At 49.1% G+C, this 21,393-nt stretch overlaps 8 protein-coding genes across 8 annotated transcripts; 6 read left to right on the top strand and 2 right to left on the bottom strand.

The window, feature by feature from the left end:
- Positions 1-104: 104 nt before the first annotated feature.
- BCR38DRAFT_483830 (uncharacterized protein) lies at positions 105-1,629 on the bottom strand (the record flags this gene model as incomplete). The annotated part of the gene is made up of 7 exons (XM_040863675.1): positions 105-186; positions 239-306; positions 357-1,021; positions 1,085-1,310; positions 1,363-1,410; positions 1,473-1,517; positions 1,576-1,629. The coding sequence occupies 7 exons, from the start codon at positions 1,627-1,629 to the stop codon at positions 105-107; spliced, it is 1,188 nt and encodes a 395-aa protein (XP_040717143.1).
- A 1,811-nt stretch (positions 1,630-3,440) lies between these two features.
- Positions 3,441-3,878, top strand: BCR38DRAFT_408143 (uncharacterized protein; the record flags this gene model as incomplete). Its single annotated transcript, XM_040858238.1, has 1 exon — positions 3,441-3,878. The coding sequence occupies one exon, from the start codon at positions 3,441-3,443 to the stop codon at positions 3,876-3,878; it is 438 nt and encodes a 145-aa protein (XP_040717142.1).
- A 6,106-nt stretch (positions 3,879-9,984) lies between these two features.
- BCR38DRAFT_429496 (uncharacterized protein) lies at positions 9,985-11,041 on the bottom strand (the record flags this gene model as incomplete). Its single annotated transcript, XM_040859968.1, has 2 exons — positions 10,919-11,041; positions 9,985-10,827 (listed from the first exon to the last, which is right to left on the bottom strand). Exon 2 carries the CDS (start codon positions 10,783-10,785, stop codon positions 9,985-9,987), a length of 801 nt encoding a protein of 266 aa, XP_040717141.1. The 5' UTR covers positions 10,786-10,827; positions 10,919-11,041.
- An 878-nt stretch (positions 11,042-11,919) lies between these two features.
- On the top strand, positions 11,920-13,277 carry BCR38DRAFT_483826 (amino acid permease-domain-containing protein; the record flags this gene model as incomplete). The annotated part of the gene is made up of 2 exons (XM_040863674.1): positions 11,920-12,176; positions 12,230-13,277. 2 exons carry the CDS (start codon positions 11,920-11,922, stop codon positions 13,275-13,277), a joined length of 1,305 nt encoding a protein of 434 aa, XP_040717140.1.
- Positions 13,278-14,031: 754 nt separating this feature from the next.
- Positions 14,032-14,563, top strand: BCR38DRAFT_429494 (uncharacterized protein). Its single transcript, XM_040859967.1, has 2 exons — positions 14,032-14,170; positions 14,272-14,563. Exons 1-2 carry the CDS (start codon positions 14,046-14,048, stop codon positions 14,417-14,419), a joined length of 273 nt encoding a protein of 90 aa, XP_040717139.1. The 5' UTR covers positions 14,032-14,045; the 3' UTR covers positions 14,420-14,563.
- Positions 14,564-15,653: 1,090 nt separating this feature from the next.
- On the top strand, positions 15,654-16,374 carry BCR38DRAFT_174270 (uncharacterized protein). The gene is made up of 3 exons (XM_040853879.1): positions 15,654-15,788; positions 15,842-15,900; positions 15,956-16,374. The coding sequence occupies exons 1-3, from the start codon at positions 15,786-15,788 to the stop codon at positions 16,245-16,247; spliced, it is 354 nt and encodes a 117-aa protein (XP_040717138.1). The 5' UTR covers positions 15,654-15,785; the 3' UTR covers positions 16,248-16,374.
- A 101-nt stretch (positions 16,375-16,475) lies between these two features.
- BCR38DRAFT_429487 (P-loop containing nucleoside triphosphate hydrolase protein) lies at positions 16,476-18,954 on the top strand. The gene is made up of 4 exons (XM_040859966.1): positions 16,476-16,864; positions 16,916-17,090; positions 17,307-17,469; positions 17,520-18,954. Exons 1-4 carry the CDS (start codon positions 16,562-16,564, stop codon positions 18,895-18,897), a joined length of 2,019 nt encoding a protein of 672 aa, XP_040717137.1. The 5' UTR covers positions 16,476-16,561; the 3' UTR covers positions 18,898-18,954.
- Positions 18,955-20,218: 1,264 nt separating this feature from the next.
- Positions 20,219-21,367, top strand: BCR38DRAFT_465139 (uncharacterized protein; the record flags this gene model as incomplete). Its single annotated transcript, XM_040862691.1, has 5 exons — positions 20,219-20,236; positions 20,321-20,335; positions 20,384-20,663; positions 20,772-21,153; positions 21,226-21,367. 5 exons carry the CDS (start codon positions 20,219-20,221, stop codon positions 21,365-21,367), a joined length of 837 nt encoding a protein of 278 aa, XP_040717136.1.
- Positions 21,368-21,393: the final 26 nt, after the last annotated feature.

The following is a 21,393-nucleotide window of genomic DNA, read 5'->3' as shown; positions in this document are numbered from 1 at the left end:
TACACGGACTCCGACTATTTTCCTGTTTCTATTTTTGCTTGTATTTTGTTTGCTACCAAACCAAAAGCAGGTAAAACACCCCAGTTCAATCTAATTTCAGGTGCTTAGAGGCGGTAGTCATTTGGACTGCTCACTTTTACACCCCGTCGCTCCCACACCCCATCAATGCCCATGTCTGCACGTCCACTACGAGCACTATCAGCAAAAGAAATAATTGCACATCAAGATTTTGACTTACTCATTCTTCAAGTTGATAAACGGCTCCGTCTCCCCTTCACCCGGGTTTCGAAAAATGGTGTTCTTGGTCTGTGTTCCTGTCAGCCTTCATGTTTGCGACTCCCAGGCGTGAGTCATACCAGCCCCAGCGTCAGATGAATGCCCGGCGAGCCAATCACTATCGTCTCCGCTGGCTCCTTGCCCGCAATCATAGCAGCGATGTTCTTCGCTGCAACAGCCGCCTGGGCAGCACCAGGCCTGGCCGCCTTATGGGCTCCAGTGTCCGCAATGTCACCGACAGCGTATAGGTGTGAGTACTCGGGGTTCTGGAATTGCAGTGTCGGCTTTACGCGAATAAATCCATTATTGGGGTTGATCAAGGAGTTGGGGGCCGACGATTCCAACAATTGATTGAGGAACTGATTGTTGGGAATCTGGCCTGTGGCTTGGATCACAAAGTCCGCCTCTAGTGTGCGGCCGTCTTGAAGCGTCAGGTTGATGGGTTTGGCATTGTTGTCGAAGCCCCCCTGTGGCACAACGGCGCGAGACCCGGTTGTGAGGTTGACATTCAATTCCTTGAATCTAGTCTTGATCATGTCGCTCAATTTCTCGTGGTAGACTGGCATTAGCTGGTCTCGCGAGTGCACAAGTGTGATTTCTTTGTCGGGGTATAACTCCTTCAGGTCACAAGCCATCTGGACACCAACGGCACCGCCGCCAACCACAATGACTGACTTGGCATCCTTGATACCCCGCTGATATGATTGGAGATATTCAACCGATGGAACTTTCTCATTGTGTAGCACTGCGTCTTGGGTGTTAGTGATGAACAAAATCGGGAAACAAAACACCTCGGGGTTTGACATACTGGACCCTGGACTAGGCAGTCTCGTGCCTGTCGCAGCAACAAGATAGTCAAAGGGTAAGATCTTGGATCCCTGCCACTCGCGGTCTAGCGTGAGTTGCTTCGGCTGCAGCGACATTACTTTAGCTTGAATCACAGTGTGGCGTGATGGATCTGGCGTCGCCGCGAAAACACCCGAGTACGGGATGAAAGCCTTGTGCTCATAGCCGGGTAGTATGGCAAATCGAGGCTATACGGCATTGTAAGTCTGAGTCCAGCATGGGTTCTTGTCTTACACTTACGAAGGCAAATAGGTGATGGAAATGGCTGTGTGGGTCGATGAGGACAACCTGCATTGGCGGAATTAGATTATCTTCAGTCAATTCATTTTAGGTCTGTCGCGAAGGCTTACACGATGCGTTGCAGGTAGTAGGTTTGCAAGTTCTTTGGCTGCACTCTGTAAACGCCCGAGTTAGTACTTTCGGCCTTGATTGGCCACATTTGGGAGGACTAACCGAGCCGACATAGGAACCTCCCACCACAACCACGTTTCGAAGAGTTGATGCCATTTTCAAGTTGTATTTTTCCTGGCCGGTCAACCTAAAATGAAATGAGAAGGCTAGCAAGAATTGGGAACACCAGAGATCTGAAGAGAAGCTGGATGGAACTGTTCAGAGCTTGAAAGATACAAGTTTTATTTAATGGTAAGATGGTCTCGGGTTAGGCCGCGTGAACACAGTGGGCACGACTCGCGGAGACCCACCCTCGGGACGCAGTCAGCCGTCCTCGTCTTCCGATATGTCCGATGACTCCGGATATTAGTATTGATCCGCCGAGGCGAGGTCGGTCATAAGCATACATGACCGAGTAGAATCACCATTCACTTTCGATTCCGTTCTCGGAAGCTCAGATAGTGGTTGTGGTGCTTCTACAATCCGCAGCCATTGTTATGGGCATAGGCATGAGCATGAGTCCGTGACCCGTCTAGTGAGTCCTTCAACAAAGCTACGCAAGAGCCGGCTGTTTAAGCGATTAAACAAACTGGTAGTCGGGGCAATTATGTCATTCGACGAAGTTCTGGTACCGTAGGAGCATTGAGATAGATACCTAATACTCAAGCAGGAGTTGAGGTACTGGTGGGACTACCCGTTTTATGACTACTATACCAAAGGTATTCTTCCCCATTCAACTATTTGATTCTCATTGTCGCAGCAACTATAGTGGCAATACAATAGATCATCTAGGTTTTCATCATTAGCCTTATGCTAGTAGACTTAGAGTTATATACTCACTGATCAAACATAGAAGCGGAGGGCCATGCCGCCAGCTGAGTCCATTGTAATACCCACTCCAAATAGCTCTGTGAAAATAATACTGCCAGATATTGCTGCCAACTGAGTGATGATTCCTCCCGCTGCAAAGACCCTCCCCATGGCAGACGTACTAACATATGAACCGATCAGTCCAGAGAAGGCACGACTGTAGCGATCAGTACTGCAACCATAAGTCCTTATACGTCCTTTGGTACCCACATGCGTCCAGTCAAGACCACTTAAAAATAACTGAAATGAGAAGGCGGGAGTGCTGATCTACTAACCTCAGACTCAGGTTCCCAGTGGTGAATGCAACAGGGCCAGGGATGATTATTCAGACATTGAGTGAAGAATGCCGACTCATGGATATTTGGGAAGCCAGACTGGTGAGCCTTGCTGTGAGCAAAAGGACTGTAAGCTCTGCAACTGTGGCAATATACCTTAGAAATGCTATAGTGGCGATTGATCACTCCAACAGTCACGTGACATATTGTGTAAAGACTATGCCGCTTTGAGATGCCAAGTCGGAGAGAAACGCAAGAAATCCTGCTGATTCCTCACTTGGCTCTGGTATACCAAGATATGATTGATTTTGGATCTTCAGGGAAAAAAGCCTCGAATGTATCAGCCTCTTATGTATTAGTATCCCGGATATGCTCAGACATGATCAGCCCTCCCAAACGGGCAGCCAATAGGCATATCATTCAGTGCTGAAGGCCCCTATGGCGACCTTGATTCTTTGACTCTTTGGCTCTGGATAAGATTATTTTCAAGTCATTTTCAATACAGGACTATTGCAATCATAAAGTCCAATAGCTATCCTCCTCCAGATGGCAGGTGTGCTCAGGGGACAAAAGTATGAAATCGGCGGGAAATTCACCACTACCAACATACGGAACTTTGATTGCGTGATCCTCATCGCGCCCGCCTTAGCACTATGACACAATAGCCTAAACTGAGGTGCCACTTTGCGTTGGCATGATCATAGATTGTACTCATAGAATTCTATTCCTAAGACGAGCAGAATACCATCACCTGACTACAACGCGATTCTGTTGTCGTCAGCAATGGGGTTTCAGGCACCTACCAGTTATACAAACCCCGCGAATTGGGGCTTTCAGTACTCCTCATCGACAACGGTGACGATATCGGTGGAACTTGGTACTGGAGCCGGTACCCTGGCGTATTATCCGACGTCCACTCGTTTATGTGTCGGTATTCCTGGGACAGGGAAAATCTTCTGGAAAATTTGGCACTTGACACAGCCGGAGGTTCAAACCTCTCTCAGCCATGTTTTCGGCCGGTATAGCCTTAGGAAGCCTATCCAATTGCGCACAGATTTTCTTGGCGGAGATTTTGATGAGATTAGGGACGTCTTGACTGCGAAAACCCTCGAACGGGGGGACACACTAATGGCGCAATGCTTGATCGCTGCTCTAGCCGGACGGCCTGGGAACTATATACCGGACATCAAGGGTCTGGAAATGTTTAAATGTGGAGTCTAACACACAGCAGTATGGCTCAAGCACCACGGCTTTCGCAACAAAATGGTGGATGTCACTAGAAATGGCTCAAAGGGTAGTCCAATCATCATCGCGCTTGCCAAGGAAGCGAGACATGTCACCAGCTTTCAGCGCATTGCGCAATGGAATGTCCCTAATGGTAACTGACCAGTAAACAAAGGGAAACGAGCCGATATAAACGCTCGCCATGAACATATCTGGCTGGGACGTGGTGTGCAACTCTACAATAGCCTTTGGCTTCCCATAGAGCAAAAAAGTCCAGGTTACAGTTGGCCAGGGTCAGAAAAAGTTGGCCAGGGTTAGAAATTTTGTGGCGCAGCAAAGTTGATCAGGGTCAGAAATGTTCTAACCCTGGCCAAGTCTTGCCAAGCTAACGCTAACGCTAGTCTAACCAAATAAATCATCACCACAGTATCAGAGAAAAGCTTGTACACGGAGAAAATGCGGCGTATATGCAGCGATATAGGAGCATATACATAGGGCCAAACTGTCTGGTATACATATGCGAGGCATATTCTGACAAGGCTCAGATAATAGAAAAAAAGCACGAATAGTTTATTAGGTACTGTAATAACCTAACCTAGAATAGAACATGTCACATAGGATTTGAGCATATATGATGCATATGAGGTGGAAACTTGATACGAAACAAACACCAAGCAATATATTTGCATTATAGAACCGAATTACCAGACCAAGCAAAACAACAATTCATAAGCATATGTCGTACATATGCACAGTAGGTACCCTTTGATTGCTGCTTATCGATGATTAAGCTATTTCATATTAGCTTATGCACTGCCTAAGCTCAACATATGTCATACCAGAGTTACGAGTGGTCGACCGGCTTCCTCTACCACCTCTGCCACCTCTACCACCACGCTTGCGAGAAACTATCATATATTAGTATAATATGTAAGAAGTGTATATAGTGCTTAGACTTACCTCTCTTCCGGCTAGGAGTCTCCTGCTCATCGTCATCTAGAGCGGGAGGTTCCATGAACGTACGCTACATCGAATTAGTATATACTATTAATATGTTTACTTCAGGGAGGTGAACACAATGGATATCGAGTCTATCATCAAAGGAACGGCTGCTTGGAAGGCTCCCGGTGACGACCTGATCCCCACTGGCCTGCTAAAGGCCTGCGGTGAACCCCTATGGGAGATCCTAGCGGATCTGGCAACAGCTAGCTTTAGGCTGGGGTACTACCCGGAGCGCTTCCGCTCAGCGAGGGTGGTTGTTATACCTAAGCCTAATAATACGACAGCTCAGAAGCAGACCCCTGGCGGCTGGCGCCCCATTGCCCTGCTTAGCACGGTAGGGAAGGTAATAGAGACGGCGATGAGCCAGCGTATCACCAAAGTAGCTGAGGCGGCCGGCCTACTACCAAACGGCCAAATGGGTAACCGCGCTGGGAGGTCCACCGAACTGGCAATACGTATAGTTGAGGACGTGGTCTATATGGCGTGGAGACGCGGGGGCATCGCCTCGCTGCTACAGCTAGACATCATGGGGGCATTCGATACGGTCAATTACAGACGGCTAATTTCCATATTAGCCCGGAAAGGCTACCCGGAGTGGGTTCAGGAGTGGGTACGAAGCTTCGTGGAGGATAGGACGGTACGCCTCCGGTTCGATGGCAAGGAGTCAGAGCCAATCCCCTTACGAGCTGGCGTCCCCCAGGGGTCACCGCTATCCCCGATACTGTTGATATTATACATTTCAACGCTGTACGAGGAGCTAGCGGAGCAGCACCCACTACTTTTAGTAGTCGGGTTCGCGGACGACACGAACCTGCTAAGCGTCGGCACCGATCCAGACACGACCTGCCGCCGGTTGGAGGGCGCATGGGCTACGTATCAGCGGTGGACAGTGAGGCACGGGATGGAGTTCGCCCCTGACAAGTGTGAGCTAATGCACTTTACTAGGGCCCGAGAGCCCTTGCCGCAAAGTATTCGCCTTGGGAACGCCACAGTGTCGCCGGTAGTCTCAGCGAGATTCCTAGGAGTCTGGTTCGACCGCAAACTGACGTGGCACGCCCATGTTGAGCGTGTTAAAACAAAAATGGCAACTCAAAAGCTAGCCCTGACAAAGCTAGTCAATATGTCGTGGGGCTGCGATCTTATACGGGCGAGGCTGTTATATACGGTGGTTATCCGTAGCGCGATCGCCTTCGGGGCGACTGCGTGGCATACTATAAGTGAGGAACCGGCAGGGCCAGCTAAGAGCCTGATGGGGATACAGAACGAGTGCCTCCGGGTAGTCTGTGGCGCCCACAAAGCGACGCCGGTTCGCCACCTGGAAGCAGAACCAGCAATCCCGCCACTAGACCTCTATCTCAGTGCCCGGGCTGCTAAGTTTGAAGAACGGCTACGGCTTAGCGGGAAGAGAAATCTGCTTCGCAGCGCGAGCGCTAAAGTGTCACATATACTCCGGCAGGATAGGCCGGCGAAGAGGAAGCAGGCGTCGCAGCTACTCCGACTGGCAGGGTACACTATGGAGAAGGAGGCCCGGGGCTCCGAGTGGATGAGTGAGGAAAAGGAGGTCCCGGCTGCCCTCCTCGGCCACTGGAGGAAGAGATGGCTCACCGGAGCAGAGCATCACGATCGCCAGCGACGCGCTATCGCTGAGTAACCGGAGGGCCCTTCGATGCAGATACCGAAAGGGGGCAAGTATTTCGGCCTGAACCGACTGGAGGCGTCTACGCTGTGCCAGATCAGGACGGAAAAAATAGGACTAGCAGCCTTCTTATTCAAGACAGGGGCTTTTGGCGTGTACTCGCCGCTATGCCGCTGTGGCGACGCCCCTGAGACGGCAGAGCACGTAATCCTCTTTTGCGGGCTGTTGGAAGGACCGAGGGAACGATTACGGGCCGCTATCGGACCACGGCCACTATACTCTTGCAGAGACCTCGCAATGGCAACAGGAGAACCAGTAGTTAGTGGGACTATTGTAAGGTGGCTGCTAGGGACGGGCCGGACAGCTTCAAGGCCCAGATAGCATCGATCTTCTCAGGGGGGACTTAGTTGGTAGGTTGAGAACCAACGTAGTATGGTAGTGAACGCAACGCAGTCGCCAATAGGGCGAACCGACGACGCAGCGTATGTATTTAGTCCAGCCATTGGGGCACGGTTTGACATACGGGAGTACTGGTAGAGGTACCGGGGGCTTCGAGCCTACGGCGTATTTAATAATAATAATATGTTTACTAAGTCCACGAACCTTGCGCTTGCCAGAGGACTTAGGTGTACTAACGGCGTGCTATTCGAATACAGTTAGTATATACTTAATATGTGTGATAAGTTCAAGGAAAATGGTATATAACCTGGGCGAAGCCCATATGATGCCTTCACACGAGACCGACGTGTGCGTCGCATAGGCATTGTTGATACAGGAGCGGAGCTTAACTCCCGCTCCTGTACTAAATCTTCTATAGCCCTGGAGTCTGCAGTTTCATGCTCCATGAATTGGGCTATTTCGTCTATAGCCCTTGAATGAGCGTTAGCGTCCTCATCAGAGGGTATATTACCCCTAGCTGTCGATAAATCGGGGTTAGGTATCATACCTGACGGCTGTGAAGTAGGTTCCGACGAAATAGACGCAGATTGAATAGGCTTTGAAGATGCTAAATGCTAAGTATAAGCTAAGCATATCCTGAAGGTTCTGAGGAATAGGTTGGGCGAGTAGTTGTTCAACTAGAGTAAAGTCGGTCGCCAGGGCTATTGATACTGGAGGCATATGTGGTTCACATAAGGTAGGCGTATGTGAATCGGATTCGGCATGGTCTTCGTTAGGGAGTTGCCCTGTAGTAGGTGAAGATATATCGGTTTGTATTATACCGCGCGGATGCGGGGTATATGCATCGGATAGATCAGGTAGTAAGACCTGTGTATGGGCCTGGGGATGGAGCTTGGCCAGAGGTGAAAATCGGCATAGGTAAGGCATATAGGGTAACTTAATATTCTTATGAAGCCTAGGATATAGTTAGCACCGGCTTACGTATGCTCTGTATATAACATACTTTAGGATCGCCCCCAGAAGAGTCAGCCTCCGACCAGTCGCATTATTATCCTCGAAGTGGGATGCTTAAGCGAGATTAGTATTCTTGTAGGCATATGCTCTAGTTATGCTCGGAACAAGAGAGCATGATGCAACAAGTCCTGCAACAATCCAATCTTTTTATTTCGAAACCATGACTCCAGCTCTGGATATGTTTAGAATATACCCTGTAGAAGCTTGACATATGCGCCACGATATTGAGCCTCCCAAAGGCGAAATAGTTGCCGACATTGAGGATGATTTGGGTGCTTAGCCCAAAAGTTTCGCTGGACATGTACTTGACAGAAGACAAGTATATGCTGAAGATGCTCTTCCCATGTACGAGATGGATCGATTGAATGAAGGTAATCCCCAAGTCCTACTTACTATTAGTATTAACGTGAATGTACACCGAGCTGGCCATGACACCGAGCTGGCCACTTTCATGCGCCAACGCGACCGGCCAACTTCATCTTTGATTTTCTCAACAACCAATTATGGCAAAGTCATACAACGAAGCAGACTTAATGCTAGCCCTTCAAGCTCTCAAAAATGACCAAAAACTTAGTCTCCGACGAGCGGCAAAAACGTACCAAGTCCCCCGAAGCACCCTCCAAACGCGTAAAAACGCGCCCGAGGCGCTGTGGTATTTGCAACGGGACTGGGCATAATGCGCGAACTTATAAGATCGCATTGCCATCTTCTGGAGAGGAAGATTCAGAGTAGTTTCAATTGATTTACGGCGTTGTGATTTTACCATCGTAAATTTTCTATGCGAGGTTATGTAAGGGTGGCCAGCTCGGTGTCATGGCCAGCTCGGTGTACATTCACGTTATAAGTATCCCTTATATACTCACACATTATCAGCGCTCCCAAATAGGCAGCTAAGAGACATAGAGTTCTGAACTTAAAAGGACCTTGTGGCTACCTTCAGGATTTTGACCTTTTGTTCCGGAATATGATCATGAAGTTCAAGGTCGACTAGCCTCAGTAGGTGCTAGTGACCGAGGCAACGGCTGGCCACCAACTATGGGCCATTATTAACCCTCATTCGACTTCGCCAGCACTTTTCTAGCCGAACCAACCTATCCAAAGGCCTCGTTCGTCATTACAGCTGCCAAATCAGTAGCAGAACTGACGGCTGAGGAATACGGCCAGGGCTTGGCCAGAATGCCTCTTCACAGAGTTGATTGGGGCTTCAACCCGCTTTTAGATCTCCGGCTTAGCATTTTAGTTGGGCTACCGATTGCCAGGGGCCAGGTACGGTCGGTCCGAGAACCATTGCAACTTGCCGCAGAGGCACTTCAACAAGGGTTTGCGTGAATCGCGATTCTGGACGTTGGACCGATAGCCTACTGGCCATTAAAGCTAGCGTCAAAGGCGTCCCTTGTCTGACCATCGGCACTGCAGCCCTTGTGGAAGAAGGCCTTAAATTGCTAGAATTGGTAGCGTTGATGTTGCCGTCATGCGTTGGTGGACCCGGACGGCGGAAAAGTCGGCGGCGGCTGGCCGCATCCCCTTCACAAAGCAGTACTGAGGGTGATAATCGTTAACCACTTAACACCGGCCTATTCTGTCGTTTCCGTAGGCTATCCACCAGGACATGACTCATTTGATGGGGTTCAGCTTGGTGACTGGCTTGTAGGCAGTTAGATAGGCCATCTTCATGGCGTATCGTGCGCCTGGCTGTCTGGCATCAAATATACAGCGGTTGCAACCATCTTCGTGACCACAATGGTCTCAGAGCGGAAAATTGGGGGTCGGTCAGGGCTGATGGACTTGAAGAACCATGCGGTGAACTTATCGTGGGAGATTGAGATCTTGAAAAGCTTTTCAAATAGCAAAACTGAGGTTTGTGTGTAATGGTTCCAAGATACGGTGGTATCAGAGGTTCCTTGTGGGTTAAAGCCAACTCTTTTATATAGGTTTTGCACAATAGACTGTCCTGTGGATGGCAATGAATTTCTACGTCTTCTATAACCCTGAAAATGACAGCAGAGCCAGAATGGAACAAACCGAAATTAGAACTAATGACATTTACTACCTCTACTCCTTCAGTGGAACCCATGTCACAGGTTTATCCCTTTCACTTCTCGAAACCGTCTTCCACCCTGTGATACTCGTATCCTTCCACCCAAGAGCCTCGCAACTAATGGTACCCTTGAACTTCCGACAGTTGTTTCCAGAGAAAACAATGTAGCCCATTCCTGTATCTATGAGATTTCCATTCGTCTCTTCTATTGGGGATCCTGGCCGCTTAACCTTGCCACGCCACTGTATCCAGAACTTTGGTGCCCGGAAACTGTTCTTCTCAAAGGTGTGGAAACGATTGCTCCCAGATTTTCCGCGGGACTCTTCTGCACTAGAATCATTGCTTTGCACCTCTTCATCCGGTGATTCCCCGTCTGAAATGGGTTCATCGGAGTCAACTTTTGGACCCTCCCCTTCACAGTCGTCTTGTTCTGAGCCTCTCTTGCCACTGCCTTCAGACTTTGCATGATCCTCGAGATCTTCGGCGGTTTTCAGAAGTACCTTTCGACTGCCTGCCAAAACAATCGTCACTTCTATCATGTCAGGCAGCATAAGCTGACCGAGGATCCCGTTTCCGTCATCTGTTAGACGGAATAGTTCCATCGACGGAGATGAACGCGTCTGCTTGTTTTTCTTTGACGGTGTGTTGGTGAATTTGTCTAAAGCAGGATACTTGAGCTCGTAGGTGCCGAAGGAAGACTTGACGTCGAAGGGGCCGTTGCGGCCTTTGTTGCGTGATACTGAACCCCTGTCCTCTCGGCCAACGCGATTGTGAAAGTGCCTCGACGAAAGGGCGGGTTCTTGCCAATCATCCATGACGAGAAGTGTACTTAATTATTCTCGTTCTCAATTAGGCTCCTTGGGAAGTTGATGCAAAATATTTGTAAGTTATGCATAAGGTCTAGAGTCTTGAAGTCTTGACGTCATGGGCTGCTCTTCGTAGACTTACCATTTTAGCCCCAGCTCACCCCCATATCACTGATTGCCACAGGTCTTAATAAGACTTCAGGTCATTGGAAATAAGACTAATTATTATGCATTTATCATACTTGTGGATGAATAGGGATAGTATGGCTCAAAGCCTTATACGCGTATCAGTAGCTTGCTATGCTCTCAACCGAGAACCAACCATATCATACCCTGTTGCGTGCCCTAGGTACACCGGATGTCTGCTGGGTGCAGCGCTCGGGCCAGCTGCATAGATAGTCCTTCCATAGCCACAGACTCCTGGGAGTTAGTCCCATCATCACTAATACAACTCTCTTGCCTGTATTGCCCACAGAAATTCAAGTAAGTTTAAAGCCTAAGCAACCAGGTCTCGTAACAGCAATGCAATCAGAGTCGCAGACCGCTTTGCTACCAGGAGCTAGAGTTGTGACCTTCAATCTGCAACGTGGGGAGTAGAACAAGCAGAAGCACAAGGAAGATTCGATCAGCTTGCTATAGCCAACCACATATAAGCCAGATTAACGAACGCTGGGTGCTACAGTTGTTGGCAACGACTTGCTTGGCTTGCTAGATAGTAATATCACGCAACCCCGCTATTAGAAGATCCTAGACCCACAGCGAGTCTCGCAACGCGCATCCAAGACTGCATGCAAACTCTTCAGCGGAAATCTGCCCACGAATAATATTGTTCGACTTTGCGACACAATCGAGTAGTTACATGCTAATTTTCTCAGCTGTGCTTTAGTGTTCCCGGAGCTCGAAGTCGACGGTTCCCGTAACCTGGGTGTGTTGCTGAATTCAGTTTAAGACGATCTTGGCATCGCAGAGTAAGTGCGATCACGCCATAGTGCACCGAACACCTCAAGCCTTCAGTTTTTATCAGAGGAATTTGACGAGCCGAACTTGATAAGACTTAGCCTGCAGCGTTTCCGAATTTCACACCTTTCCCCCTCTTTTCATCCCCTCACGCATTTAATGTCTGAAGCTGGCTACATGCCTCTCATGTCCAACCCCGAGTACCCCGATGGGTTGGTAGGGCCCTTATCGGAAATCGGGACCGATGGCGAGTGCGAAGATTCCCGGGAGATCGATCCCACGAGTGGTGTAAAGCGCGGGTTGAAGACGAGGCATCTAAGCATGATGGCACTTGCTGGTATCATCGGACCTGGTCTACTCGTTGGAGCGGGAGGTGCTCTGGCGAGTGGTGGTCCGGCTTCGTTGTTGATTGGGTTCGCTGTCATTGGAATTATTGCTTTCAGGTATGAGAGATTGGACAAGGTCACGTAAGGATGGAATGCTGACATTCTCACAGTATTATGCAGAGTTTAGGGGAACTGACCCAGCAAAGTTACGCTTCCGGTGGCATCAACGGAACCGAAGGGATAGGCTTCAAATACTGGCATGAACCCGGCCCCTTCGTAGAAGGCTTCAGGGGCGTCGCGACGGTTTTCGTATTTTGTTCCACCTTTTACGCCGGCTGCGAGTTCATCGCCGTTGCCGCGACGGAGACCAAGAATCCCCGAGTCGCGGTACCACATGCAATCAGACAAGTGTTCTGGCGTATCATTTTCATCTACCTCGGATCTGCCTTCTTTTTCGGCCTTACGTGTCCGTCCAATGCCGAATATCTGGTGAACGGCGGAAGCCGGGCCCTGCAGAGCCCGATGACGATCGCCATCCAGAACGCCGGCTGGGAGGGAGGTGTGCATTTGATAAATGCTTTCATTCTTATTACTTGTATCTCCGCGATTAACAGCTCCATCTATATTGCCTCGCGCACCATTCTTTTCATGGCGCAGGACGGCAAGGCACCCAAGTTCTTGGGAGGGACGAATAAGCGAGGTGTTCCGGTGGCAGTGGTCGTATTTACAAACGCCTGTGGAGCCCTCTCTCTGATGAATATCAGTACGGGAGCGAGCAGGGCATACAGCTACATCGTCAACCTGAGTGGTGTGGCGACATTCCTGGTGTGGGGAGGTATTTCGTTCACCCATATCCGCTTCCGTTCTGCTTGGAAGGCCCAAGGCTACCGTGAACAAGACCTACCATTTGTTTCGTTCTGGTATCCCTGGAATGCGTACTTTGGGCTGGGGGCCAACATCTTTCTCGCATTTGTGCAAGGATGGACGACACTGAGCCCCTTCGATGCTGGAAACTTTGTTGATGCGTATATCTTATTGCCTCTGTTCCCGTTTATTTACTTGGGGTTCAAACTTGTTTTCCGCACGCGGTTTTGGAGAGCAGAGGAGATTGATCTGCAGTCTGGGAGACGGCGCGATCTTGATGAAATTAAGGAATTGACTACAGGGGAACTTGGCGGTCACCAGACCCTGTGGCAGAGGTTTATGAAGAACCTCTAAATGTAGATCTTCCTAGTCAATATCGCCGGTGCACAATGCATACCTGGCCCTCACTGGAATAAACATACGTTGGATATGCATATATACAAGGACACCCCAGGGAGATTGCAATTGTCGGATTGAATCCGGGGTGTTGACTGGTCCATAGTTCGGATGGCAGACAGACTTAAATTGTATGCCAATTCGGGTTGTGTGAAATGTACAATCGGGCAATAGATTAGTTCGTCGAGCTTTGAATAGGACTAAACTGACCAAGAGAATTCCAGTAAATGATGCAAGCAATAGCAGAGTTAAAATACGATGCGGCTAACCCAAATAATGAATAGAATCGTTGGACCAGTTCACAGCTTGGCCACTCAACTTGTTGATATTCACCAGTTGGATGGTTTTCGTAACAAGACTAATAAGGTGTCTGGGTGCATACTACCCGAGCCGAATGTTGCACTAGTCTAGCTGTCATGCCAAAGCCAAATGCAATATTAGACTGAAGACGCGAGCCTATCTGGGTTTCAATCTATTGTGAACACGAGCGACACTGTATAGTCGCGTCGCGATTATGTAGCTTGATTGAATCCAACATGACGACGGTAAACAACCATCGATAACAAGTATTGCCAGATGCATATAACGATGGCTCTTCGACCGAGTTGGAGTGAATTTTTCATCCGCATCAACATACACTCGCTCACAAACACTCAATCGCTTACTTAAAACATCAACTCTCGCTTCTATCCCACCTTTTGATAAATCAATCCCCAAATATACAAAATGCAGATCATCAGCATCATCGCCGTCTCCTTCGCCGCCTTCGCGACCACCTTCGCCCAGAATGCGACCATGCCCGGGAACTCCACCAACGCTGCCTGCGTGTCCGGCTCTTACGGTTGCGAGAAGTGAGAACACCTCTGCCTTTCCATCTTTCCCCATCTCTAAATCCAGCCTTGAGCTCTCAGAAAAGAAAAGAAACGAGTCGTGAACTGACATAGACCACTAGTCCCCACAATGGCCTCCAGAACATCCGCGTCTGCACTGACGGTGTCTGGATGGTCGCTGCCACTTGTAACGAGACCACGGAGTGCGTCAAGGATGACAGCACCGGTGGCGTCACCTGCCAGGTCATGGATGGTTCCGAGAACGAGTAAGGAGACTTCGCTCGGTGTTTGAGGGATGCATTCTCTTAGAACGGATAGTATTTTGTGGCTATTAGGTAGACAGCAAGAAAAGAAGGGGGCGGACGTTTGGTCTGGAAATTTTGGAGATTGTACGGAGTACTTGCAATGACCACATTATTTACTCATTCATTATTTCAGATTTATGCAACATTGAGAATTGTAGTTCCAACAGTTTTCATGTTGTTTCCCCTGCGTTCTTTCCTCAGACTCCTTGCCATCTTCGCCGCAAATGTAGTACCCACGTACTACCAGAGAATCCCTGAACAACCCCCCAAAAAAATTTAAAAATTCTGCAGCTACGGAAGGGTTATCCATGGGCAATTGTAACAGGCGATGTGCCTGAGGCACGCAACAAATAGTGTATGCATTTCGGTGGCTGTTCGTTGTATGTCTCTTCCTTGCTCTAGTCGGCTAATTGTAGGAACGGCTATGGGTCTCGACGTCGACATGGCAAGATGGTATCGTTGCTATCGCCACCGTCGCTTGTTCTGGGTCTTGAAGCTATCGTCAATTCGCGAATCATCTGGTTTGGGAGAGATATAAGATGTTGGACCTTCAAGACTACTACACCAAGACTGCCAGTCTTGGAAGGATATAGGGCTACGTACCGCACGTTATGGGCTAATATGACCATCACCCATTGGACCACACAATTCCTGCCTGTGGGACAGGCAGGAATCATTCATTCCTGTCTATATAAGGTCCTTATGGCCGCTGTTCACTTCCTTCATGACTCTTCAGAGATCATGAAATCTTCAATACAAGACCATTTGCCCACAATCCAATATAAGCATTGCCTAATCAGCTAGGAATAATACTTACGCATTTACTTGAATCATATCAGAGAGCAGTTGCTGTATTAGTTAGTAGAGCGATGGCCTTCAGCGGCGAAGGTATTGCCTGCAGACGAAGGCAATGCGAGAAGGAAACCAAAGCTGAGCGGCTCAGGTCTACCAGCCCAAAGTAGGTTGTGCACGATCCATTCATCTTGTATGATGGCTCGTTCTTGCAGACCTGTTCGAAAACAGGTCGCTATAATTACTGTACACACGGTACGAGGAAGACGGAGGAATTTGCCATTTTGAGCCTACGCAAAACACTTAACCACAGATGCGTTAGTAATACCGGTCATGTGACTCTGTTCCGTTCTGTCTGTCGCGATTGGATGGTTAAATTGCGCATAGGAGTCTCTTTTTGCCTATCTCAGCCGGATCAGGCTGGCGGCTAGAGCTTCTCCTCTTCATGCCATGACAAGTTGACATTAAGACCTAGTATCGGCAATACTTGTGTCAAATCTTGTAACTCATGAAACAACAAGCAAAAGCATGGGATCATCATGGTGAGTTACGTGCTGTAACCTGGAATCCACGGACAGCTAACACAGGAACGTAGCCTTTGCGACAACTCTTTCCGGATCCCCAGATCTCTGACAGCAAACCAACCAAGGTGGAGTGCGTGAAAATTTAACGTTGGTATTTTCTCGAATTACCTGCTAATGTATCTTAGTATAATTGCCGTCCATGGCCTGAATCCTCGAAACAAGCCCGATACTGACCACGCTTGGGACACATGGCGCAAGCCTTCCGGACCGGACGGACGCTTGTGGCTTCGTGCCGACCTCCCCCAATCCGTTCCCGAATCGCGAATCTTTCTATACGAGTATAACGCGACAGCAGTCTATGGAAAGGACCGGGACACGTTCGTTGGTAAGGCTAGCGAACTTCTCGAGGCAATCCGAATCAAAAGGGATGACGAGTCTCGGCCTATTCTGCTATTGGGCCTGTCAGGGTACGGCTAGGCCGAAGGCAATAGTACAGAGTGATGGGGAGTAACGGGCGTCCCTCCTACGTAATACCGGGTGGTCACTGGCGGTCTCAGGTAGGGGTGCCCACGGTGATGCATTGATCTCTACTCTCCCTCTATCTTCTTCCCGGGCCTCCGCCCCTTACATAGATAGCTAGAACCCGACGTCGGAGCCGCGGAGCACTAGTTTCCCCGATTGTTCCGCAAACCAAGACTTCCATATCGTCATGACTCGCACATTCCTACACCGGAGCCCCACCGGTGTCCCACCGGTGCCTATGGCATTCTGTTCTCTGACAGGGCCACAGCATGGGCGGACTGCTGATCAAGCAGGCGCTGGTTAATGCGCACAACAATCCAAAGTATAAGCCCATAATAGATGCGACCAGAGGTCTGGCGTTTTTTGCTACACCACATAGCGGCAGAGACTCGACGTTGGTAAGCCTTGGCGGTATAACAACTAAGATCGCTAGGACGGCAGGGTTCCAGAAGGGAGATGAAATGCTTGAGACTCTCAAATCAGGAAGCATCTTTTCGGATATCTTACAGGAACACTTCAGGCACCAACTCGATAAATACGATATCATCTCGTTCTGGGGTGCTCGAGACATTGTAAGCTCATATTAAAGAACGGTGGATTCTATTACTAATCACATCCTACAGGTTGTGCCAGCGGACAGTGCACGGCTGGGATTACCTGGGGATCGCGAGCATATCGTGAAGCTGAACGCCGATCATAGAGGATTGTGCAAGTTTGGGGACAGCCAGATTGATCAAGACAACCTCGACTTGGTTCGAAGCAATGTCAAAGAGATTTATAAGGCAGCACTCATGCACCGTGAGTTAAATATCAATATCCCTGCTGTTAATCCGGAAGGAGAAACTACGACAGACAAGGATGAGCTGCAAAAACGGTTCAACAAGTTAAGAAGTCATGCTTGAACGTGCATTTGATGTTGTATGTAGTGAATAGTTGTGGTTCGGAAGATACATATAGCGTTTCAAGACACGGTTCCGTCCATGCGTGTGCGACGACTGGACTAACAATCTACAGAACCTCCAACTCCGCACATCCGTACCCGCACCCCACAGCGGCTCATCCCGTTTCCACGCAACGAGGATATCGTCGACTGCGCTATTTTCGCTGAGCTGGAAGTGCTCCTTCCCCCATCCCGCGACTACCAGAGCGCTGCCCTCTGGGGTTTGGGTGGACCTGGGTAAATATCCTACCATCCGCATCATTGCTACGGAAACTAATATAATTAAGAAAAACACAGATTGCCTTACAATTTGCCTACCGCAGCTGCCGTGACCCTACTTTCTCCGTCTTCTGGGTCCATGCCGATAATGAAACGACGTTTACACAAGATTATAAGTCGATCGCGGAGAAGCTTGGCCTTACAAGCACACCGGAAGGCGAAAAGCTACTAAAAGCGGTACGTGAAGGGATCGAGACGGATACACGCTGGGTACTTATTCTCGATAATGCGGACAATCTCGGCTTGTTTGGCGTCGGCCAGCAGACCAAAGATAAAGTATCGAGTCTGAGGGACTTTATCCCACGGGGTCCAACAGGCACGGTGCTCTGGACGAGTCGCGACGAGCATATTGCTGGGAGCCTAGTCGGCGCGCGACGGGCGATCAACGTCTCCAGTATGGCCTTCGACGAGGCGATGGCGTTGCTTGAGAGAGTTGGAAACAAGAAGGTCGGTAATGACGAGGCAGAAGATGCTGCTGCACTTCTCACCGAGCTCGACCGGCTACCGCTTGCTATCTCGCAAGCCGCAGCATATATACAGAGAACCCGAACGACTATCAGAGCATACCTATCGAAGCTACACAGAAGCAAGGAGCGATGGAAGATGCTAGAGGAAGCCGAGTTCGACCGACATCGACGAATTCAAGTCTCGAATAGTATATTAAAAACATGGAGCATTTCGATCGAACAAATTCGTCAAGACAACGAGATGGCGTATCGGATCCTACATATTCACGCCTTCGTAGACAACCAAAATATCCCATTTGAAATGATCAAATCCGCCGCGAGATACGATGACGAAATTGGGGCGGCGACCGATGATGCAACGAGTGATACAGTCAGCCTAGGCGCTACCATTTCCTCGACCGATAGCGAGGCTGATGACGACGACGTTTTCGCAGCAATCACCCGCCTTCGGGATTTATCGTTCTTAAGCAAACAGGCTTCTAAAGACAAAAGCCCGGCATACGAGATGCACAAGCTCGTGCAAGAGGCTACGCGTTATGGACTTAACAAACAAGGAGAGCCAGGGGAGGAAGGCGATTTCTCGAATATGGCACTGCAGATTGTCTCCAATCTATTCCAGGTTCGGCAGCGGGATCTACGGGGAGAATGCGAGAAGTATGTTGCGCACGCACTGCGAGTGAGTGAATGGGCAGAGTTATGTAAGGGAGAGAACAAAGCATCGGAACTCTTAACACGAGTTTCGAATTATTTACATGACCGTGGCCGATGGAGGGAGAAAGAAGCTGTAGACAGCAGAGCATACAGATTTCGAAAGAAGAGGTTAGACAAGCGCCACCCGAATACTATCCAGAGTATGGGTTTGCTTGCGGTGACATATCATACAATCGGGAGATACGAGGACCCTGTCAGGTGCAAATAAGCCACAGTGGCTTGGCCTGGACAGGGGTCGGAAATGTATAACTAGGCTGCTGTGACCCTCTTCTTTTAGAGAGGGCAGCGATTAACTTGTCGTTATTGAGTCCCCTATACTACGCTATTGGTACCTACCTGGTGACTGGCAGCTTGTTTCGCTTGAGCACTCTCGTCCTTCACTTTGCACTTGAAATCCCGTGACAGACGCAGAGAAGATCAAGATCCAAGTGCTAGAACTACGACAAGAGATACTAGGCGAGAAGCATCCTGACACGATCCAGAGTATGGGTGAACTTGCGGTGACATATCATACAATCGGGAGATACGAGGAGGCAGAGAAGATCAAGATCCGAGTGCTAGAGCTACGACAAGAGATACTAGGCGAGAAGCATCCTGACACGATCCATAGTATGGGTTCACTTGCGGCGATATACCATGCACTCGAGAGATACGAGGAGGCAGAGAACTTGATACCAGTGAATAAGGTCTGAGAATGGTCTATGTATTAGAGTAACGTAGTCCACGGTCCAATTGCACACTTCGGCAGATTTTCGTACGCTACCACTTTGACCTGCGGTTTTTCACCACATAACTATGGTTGGTTCTTGGAACGAAAGTGATATGATTCTAGCATTACATGCGCTTCAATCTGATCCAAAATTAAGTGTACGTCGCGCTGGTCAGATCTATAACGTACCTTTTAGAACCCTTGCGTATCGACGCGACGGTAAAACCGCTCGAGCGATTACGCGATCGCCAACGCAAAAGTTGGCTCCTTCCGAAGCCCAATCACAAAGCAATTATGTGAAAAATAGGATTGTACGACATCAAAATAGCTCACCAACGTCAATTTTTGCTGGAATAGATCAGATTGCGCCAGGTACAACGAAGGTTATGCATCGGCTTGCCCTTTTAGAAGGCGAGGTCGAATCACTTCGAAAGGCAAATGAGACCTTAAGTCGACGTCGCCGTGCGAAGAAAAAACAGCTACAGAGTGGAGGGTCACTTCGTATACAAGCTGGACAGGACCTACAGTCTCAACGAGAGGTTGATGGGCAGTTACATGACGAATTTCGTCAAATTGGTGGTCGTACGAGGCGGCGAATTGCGCGTGTACGGCGCTGTAGAATCTGCGGCGAGCCCGGACATAATGCGCGCACTTGTGGAAATGATGTAGAGACATCTGAAGATAACGATTCTGAGTAGTTTCAATTGATGATAGGCGTTGTGGTTGAATTAACTTATACATTGTCGTATAAGGTCTGCCAAAGTGTGCAATTGGACCGTGGACTACGTTACTTTACCGAGCTTACACAAACATCTCAGTTATGCCCGCTGGCACTAAGGTTATTTCGGCCAAATCATGGGGGCTCTCAGCTTGGACCAAGACCGCAAAGATATCAGCGGTTCTCCCAGATTAAAGTCTCAAGAAATATTTCCTCAAGGTAATTGATTGCCCCCATATCTATGTTGCAGAAGCTGATGCGAGTTAGTGTGCCACTGGGAAACTAGCCGAGGTACAAATGTGGGGAGAGCACTATTCTGCTGGCATTATAGCAGAGCATTTGCCCGACTTTGGCCCCCAACCAGTTGGTAAGGGGGAATATTATGATGAGACAGGGGCTCATGTCTACTTCTACCTGATGAACTACCATGGCATGGATCAGGAGAGCCCTCCCGATCCTGCCGAACTCGCGTTTGCGATCGCTGAACTCCACCGGAAAGTGAAATCCCCCAATGGAATGTTCGGATATCCACTGGTCACTGGTCGTGGTACCTTGGATCGCTCAGAGCACTGGAGCGCAACCTGGGCTGATCAATTTACTTACTTGCTCGAGGATCTTATAAAACTGGACAACCAAGTGAATCAACCCTAGCCAGAGTACGACGCAGCCTGCAAGCAACTCATAGACAAAGTCGTTCCTCGACTTCTTGGAGCGCTTGAGTCTGAGGGTCGGAGCATAACACCTACGCTCTGCCATGGGGACCTCTGGGAGGGCAACGTCGCTACTAATATGGAGACGGGCAAGATCATCATCTTCGATCCCAACGAGTGTATGTACGCACATAACGAGATTGAGTTTGGGACTTGGCGGTGCACCTGGGCGACTCACTTCCAGTCGCCTATGTACGTCATGGCCTATCGACGTGAGATTGAACTTTCCGAGCCGGTCGAGGAATGGGATGATCGCAATAGACTCTATTCAATCAAGGCGTCAATCTGCGACTCAGCGGGTCATATAGGGAGCAACTCAAGAAATCTGTGCGTGCTTCCCATTGTTTACAATATCTGTCTCTTTATTGTGGTTCACTGACTTACATGACCGGGATGAAGTGCATATAACGACATGTTATATCTCTGCGCGAAGTATGCCCCACTCGAATCTCTCGAGAAATACGATCCAGAGAAAGACATCAGTGTCACAGGAGTTCGGGAAGCTTACGATTTGATGGCTGGGGTAAAAATTCAAATTTAAGAACAAGCCAACGACTGATAGTCGAA

Source organism: Pseudomassariella vexata (genome assembly GCF_002105095.1).
Source record: "Pseudomassariella vexata strain CBS 129021 chromosome Unknown BCR38scaffold_5, whole genome shotgun sequence".
Lineage (NCBI taxonomy): Eukaryota > Fungi > Ascomycota > Sordariomycetes > Amphisphaeriales > Pseudomassariaceae > Pseudomassariella > Pseudomassariella vexata.
This window is presented reverse-complemented; position numbering and strand designations above follow the sequence as displayed.